Source organism: Chrysochloris asiatica, unplaced genomic scaffold (assembly GCF_000296735.1).
Source record: "Chrysochloris asiatica unplaced genomic scaffold, ChrAsi1.0 scaffold00007, whole genome shotgun sequence".
Taxonomy (NCBI): Eukaryota; Metazoa; Chordata; class Mammalia; order Afrosoricida; family Chrysochloridae; genus Chrysochloris; species Chrysochloris asiatica.
This window is the reverse complement of record NW_006408525.1, coordinates 19,285,654-19,291,152: the sequence shown is the minus strand read 5'-3', so window position 1 is coordinate 19,291,152 and position 5,499 is coordinate 19,285,654. Positions and strand designations below refer to the sequence as shown.

At 40.7% G+C, this 5,499-nt stretch overlaps 1 protein-coding gene across 1 annotated transcript in view; it reads left to right on the top strand.

The window, feature by feature from the left end:
• Positions 1–5,223, top strand: part of UTP18 (UTP18 small subunit (SSU) processome component homolog (yeast)) — a 58,758-nt gene extending 53,535 nt beyond the window's left edge. The window contains exons 12-13 of the mRNA XM_006832415.1: positions 3,757–3,899; positions 5,183–5,223. Coding sequence (XP_006832478.1) covers positions 3,757–3,899; positions 5,183–5,207 — 168 coding nt within the window. The 3' untranslated portion in view covers positions 5,208–5,223. The remainder of the gene's footprint in view (positions 1–3,756; positions 3,900–5,182) is intronic.
• Positions 5,224–5,499: the final 276 nt, after the last annotated feature.

The following is a 5,499-nucleotide window of genomic DNA, read 5'->3' as shown; positions in this document are numbered from 1 at the left end:
TATGCTGAGCAAATAATCCAGGAAACTAAGTTCTATGAAGAAAAACGTGGCATCAGGATTGGAGGAAGACTCATTAACAACCTGCGATATGCAGGTGATACAACCTTGCTTGCTGAAAGTGAAGAAGACTTAAAATATTTACTGATGAAGATCAAAGATCACAGCTTTCGATATGGATTGCATCTCAATGTCAAGAAAACAAAAATCCTTTCCACTGGACCAATAAACAACATTCTTAGCAACGGAGAAAAGATTGAAGTTGTCAAGGTCTTCATTCTTCTTGGATCAACCATCAACACTCATGGAAGCAGCCATCAAGAAATCAAACAATGTATCGCATTAGGCAAATCTGCACAAGACCTTTTCACAGTGTTGAAGAGCAAAGATGTCAGCTTGAAGACTAACGTGTGCCTGACCCAAGCCATGGTGTTTTCAATAACCTCATATGCATGTGAGTGCTGGATAGTGAATAAGGAAGACTGTAGAAGAATTGATGCTTTTGAGTTATGGTGTTGGAGGAGAATATTAAAAGTGCCATGGGCTGCCAAAAGAACCATCAGATCTGTGTTGGAAGAAGTGCAGCCAGAGTGCTCCTTGGAGGCCAGGATGGCCAGACTTCGTCTCTCCTACTGTGGACATATTGTCAGGAGGGAGCAGTCGCTGGAGAAGGATATCATGTTTGTTACGGTGGAGGGTCAGAGAAAAAGAGGAAGACCCCCAATGAGATGGATTGGCCAAGTGTCAGCATCGATGGGCTCAAGCGTGGCAACAATTGCGAGCTTGGCCCAGGATCAGATATTGTGTCTTTCTGTTGTGCATGAGGTCACTATGAGCTGATACCCATTTGATGGTACCTGACAACAACAACATCAGCTGGTGAGCTGGAACCTCCGACCTTATAGCTCAGACGGCTTTGCAGTCTGGTGCATTAATCCACATGCCACACCAGAACTCCGATGGTTGTTAGTGCCGCTAATTGGTTCTGACTCAGTAGTGACTCTGTATAGGGTTTCTAAGGAGCATCTGGTAGGTTTGAACCAGCATTCTCATGGTTAGCAGCAAGTGCTTATCCTGCTGCACCCCACCAGCACTCCTGTCCTGGGCTGATATGGACTGGCAGTAGCGATTTTGAATTAGAGTAAGGTCTACTATGTCAGGAATGACACATTGAAGAGGAACACCCTCACATCAAAAAGAGCATTTCAAAATCTATCCTCAATGTATAGTGCTGTAAGTTATAGGATAGTATGCATATGCTTACAAGGAAGACCTGGTATAGCAATGTGGGTTAAGTTGCTAGACTGCAAAGTCAGTTTGAACCACAAGGTCAGTACAGTAATTCAAGCTTACCAGTCACTCCTCAGAACCCTGTATAGGGTTGCTATAGTTGGAACCAACTCAGCGTCACTTAACAACAAAACCAGCTTCTTCAGTCTGAATTTGATCAAGCATGCAATCAAGATGCATTGATAATTACTGGGGATTGGAATGCAAAAGTTGGAAATGAAGTTAAGGTCAGTAGTTGGGAACTAGGGCCTTGGTGGTGATCCGAGAGATCCCACGATAGAATTTTGCAAGACCAGCTGTTTATTCACTGGAAGTGCCATTTTTCAATCACATAAAAGGCGACTACCCACATTGGTCTTGCCAAATGGAATACACAGGAATCAAATTGAAAGAGATGATAGAGAAGTGCAATGGAACAGAACAAGGGAATGCTGCATAGTTTAAAATCAGGAAAGGTATGTGACAGGGTTGTATTTTTTCACCATACTTACTCAATCTGTATGTTGAGCAAATAATGAGAAGATTATGGACTGTATGAAGATTGGAGGAAGGCTCATTAAAAGTTTGCGATATGCAGCTGCCACAACTTTGCTTGCTGAAAGGGAAGACAATTTTTGAAGTACATACAGGTGTCAGTATGGATTACACCTCAACATAAGAAAAAACAAAAAACCTCACAACTGAACAGTAAATAACTTCATGATAAACGGAGAAAATACTGAAGTTGTCAAGGATTTCATTTTACTTAGATCCACAATTAACCCCCTTGGAAGAAATTCAAGAAATCAAATAATGTATATTGCATTGGACAAAACAGCTTCAAAAGACTTCTTTAAAGTGCTAAAAACCAAAGATGTAACTTTGAGAACTAAGGTGCTCCTGAATCTAAGCCATGGTATTTGCAGTTGCCTCATGTCCAGTGTAGGAGCTGGACAGTGAATAAGGAAGACTGAAGAAGAATCGATGCATTTAAATTGTGGTGCTGGCCAAGGATGTTGAATGTACCATGAGTTGGAGTGTGGCATTGTAGGACTAAGCACTGGACCGCAAGGTTAGCAGTTCAAACTCTACATAGGGTCACTATGAATTGGAACCAACTCGACAGCACTTAACAGCAACCAGGAGAATGAACAAATCTGTCTTGTAAAGATACAGCCAGAATGTTCTTAGAAGTGAGGATGGCAAGACTTCATTTCACTTACTTCAGGCATGTTATCAGGAGGGAGCAGTCCTTGGAGACAGAACATCGTGCTTGTTAAAGTAGGGGATCAGTGAAAAAGAGGAAGAGCCTCACTGAGATGGATTGATGCAGAGACTGCAACAATTGTGAGGATGGCTCAGGACTGGGCAGGGTTTTACTCTGTTGTACAGGGTTCCTGTGAGTCAGAACCAGCAGCAACACTCTTTATAGGAGCAGACTTTCAGGTCTTTGTTCCATGGAGCTGCTTTCATTTAGCATGAGCCACCAGGGCTCCTTTGTTATCATCCTAGTCTGCTTAAGATAACTGCTGCCACTGCTGGGTCAGAAATTGAATGAGAACTCCTCTCACCTATCTTGGACTAGGATCTGTTTTCTCCGGAAGTACAGGTCTGGAGAGAGAGAGAGAGATTGTGCTTCTCTTTAGCTTTGGCTGTCTAAATCAGGATAATTTTTTTATCTGATGAACCAGGTTTCCGTGGGGTAATGTGCTGGACTGCAAAGTCATTTTGAACCACAAGATGAGTGGTTCAAGCTCACCAGCTGCTCCTCAGAAACCTATACAGGGCCTCAAAGTGCCTTTGAGTTGGTTCCAACTCCTAGCAACCCTGTTTAGGGTTTCCGAGCAGCGGCTGGCGAATTTGAACTGCCGACCTTGCAGTTCAAACTGACCTTGTTGTTGTTAAGTACTGCTGAGTTGGTTCCAACTCATAGTGACCCTGCACAGGGTTTCCGAGGCTGTAAATCCTTACGGGAGCAGAACGCCTCATCTTTCTCCTGTGGAACCGGTGGTAATTTCGAACTGCCGACCTTGAAGTTAGCAGCCTGATTTGTAATCACTGTTACCAGAGTTCCTTATGTTGTTGTTAAGTGCCGTCGATTTGGTTCCAACCCATAGCATCCCTGTATAGGGTTTCTGAGGAGCTGCTGGTGAGCTTGAACCGCCAACCTTGCAGTTCAAACCGCTTTGCAGTCTGGCGCATTAACCCACAGGACCACACCAGACTGACCTTATGGTCCAGTGTATTATCATGTAACGCCATACCAAGACTCTTAATAGCACACTGAAAATAAAAATTTAATTTTGGAATATTTGTTACATTAAGAGAATTGTGCTTTATATATACTACAAGCAAAAAGAACTTTCTGATTCAGTTTGCAAAATGAACTCATTCAGCAAAAAGGTAGAATGAAGATTGAAATTTAAGAAAGATGAATTCCTAGTTTCCGCAATTTAAAGTGTGTGTTTTTTGTTTGTTAATCTCCTGTAGGTTCATCTTCCTTCTTGTACAGTATTTTCAAACTTTCCAGTTGTTAGAAGGAAGACTATTTCTTGTGTTCAAACTATGGATTTTTCTCCCAGAAGTGGATATTTTGCCTTGGGCAATGAGAAGGGCAGTGCCCTGATGTATCGGTAGGTATTGTTTACATCCCGCAGTTAGAGGTATTTATAAACTGCTTTCAAGAGTGTGAAGAGATACTGTTGTTGTATGCAGAGCCTTCCGTAAGCTGTATAGCATTCAGCTTCGTTCTCCTCATTATTTAACAAAATGTGTGTTCTTCTATCATAAAATTTTAAGCAGCAAAGTTACCTGTATTTTTTGTTATTGTTAAGTTTTGTTTGGAGAATGTCAGATTGAGGAAAAGTAGCCACTTTAATACTATTGCCACTTTCTTTTTGCTCAGATTTTAGTGCTGAATGCTTAGATTAACTTTTGCTTATTTGATAATTCATTATTTATCACACTACATTTAGGTAAATATTTTTTCTTAAAAGATACTTCTTTCCCACAGCTGCAGGCTGTAAATAAGGTTTACTAAACAGATATCTAAAAGTTATGTACTCTGTCCTATTCTTTTTCTGTACTAAAACCAGGAGCAAACAACATTGAATTGTGTCACTGTTGTTAGAAGATACAAGTGGTATATCCTCGGGGAGAACTAAAGCTCTTCCCACAAGAAACTCTTAGCCTCCCTTCAGTGGTTTTGTGTTGGCACTCAGTGCTGCATAGAACCCTTGTGTTTTATATTTGTATGCTATAGGGAAGGCCTGCTCTCAAAATAAAGTGAAACTGGAGTGAAGAAAAGGAGGATATGTAATTGAAAAGAGTATATATATATGTGTGTGTGTCAAACAGTAATATGGTTTAAAGTTCTATTTACTTTGAAAGGAAAATATGTTAAAGCAAGAAAATTGAGAATTCCATCAGTCTCATTCAGTCACTTCTGAGCAATTCCCATCTCAGGTTTTATAAAAGGATACAGATTCTTCACTGTACTGAGAAATCCTCTTCCAAGACTTTGGTTCATAATAGCAATTTAAATTTTCTTTTCTCCAAGTGAACACCAAAGGTCATTAGAACTTTGACTAGAACCTTACCTTCTCGAGGTGTTCCCGTTGGCAGCTGTACTAACAAGTGCATTAGGCTGACCAAGTATTTCAGACCCCAGTTTGGTTCTTTGGAGCAAGCTTAGTGCTTTTATCTAAAATTGAGGCATAAGGTCCTTCAGAATGTCTGATTCGGGAATCTGAGCTCTGGTGCCTGGTGAGAGGGATTATGATTACATGCTTTTTTGCATAAACTGCTGCTTGTGAAAGAGTAATGAAGTTCCCACAAGTGCCATTCATTGATCTGAATGTAGTCACTTCTGTGGGTAGTGACAAAGTTGTTTCAATGATTTCTGTTTATTTTTCAGGTTGCATCATTACTCAGACTTCTAGAGAGATTATTTGAAGTAAGAAGATCCTTTAAATGAGTTCTACAGGTCATGAGGTTATACCCACTGTTGTCGGTGGGGAGAAGGGCTGTAGAGGTTCACTTTTGTTTCTCCCTCGTGGGTTGCTACGTCTTCATGAAGGGGAGTGGGATGGAAGTGGATCAGGAAGAATCAAACTGGACTTGAATATTCCTGGGACTTTCTTATCCCCAATCTCAACAGCCTGCTTCTGCTTTTTAATGATTGTAACTCTAATGAAATATTTAATAATGATCATCAAAATTATAATTATTGAA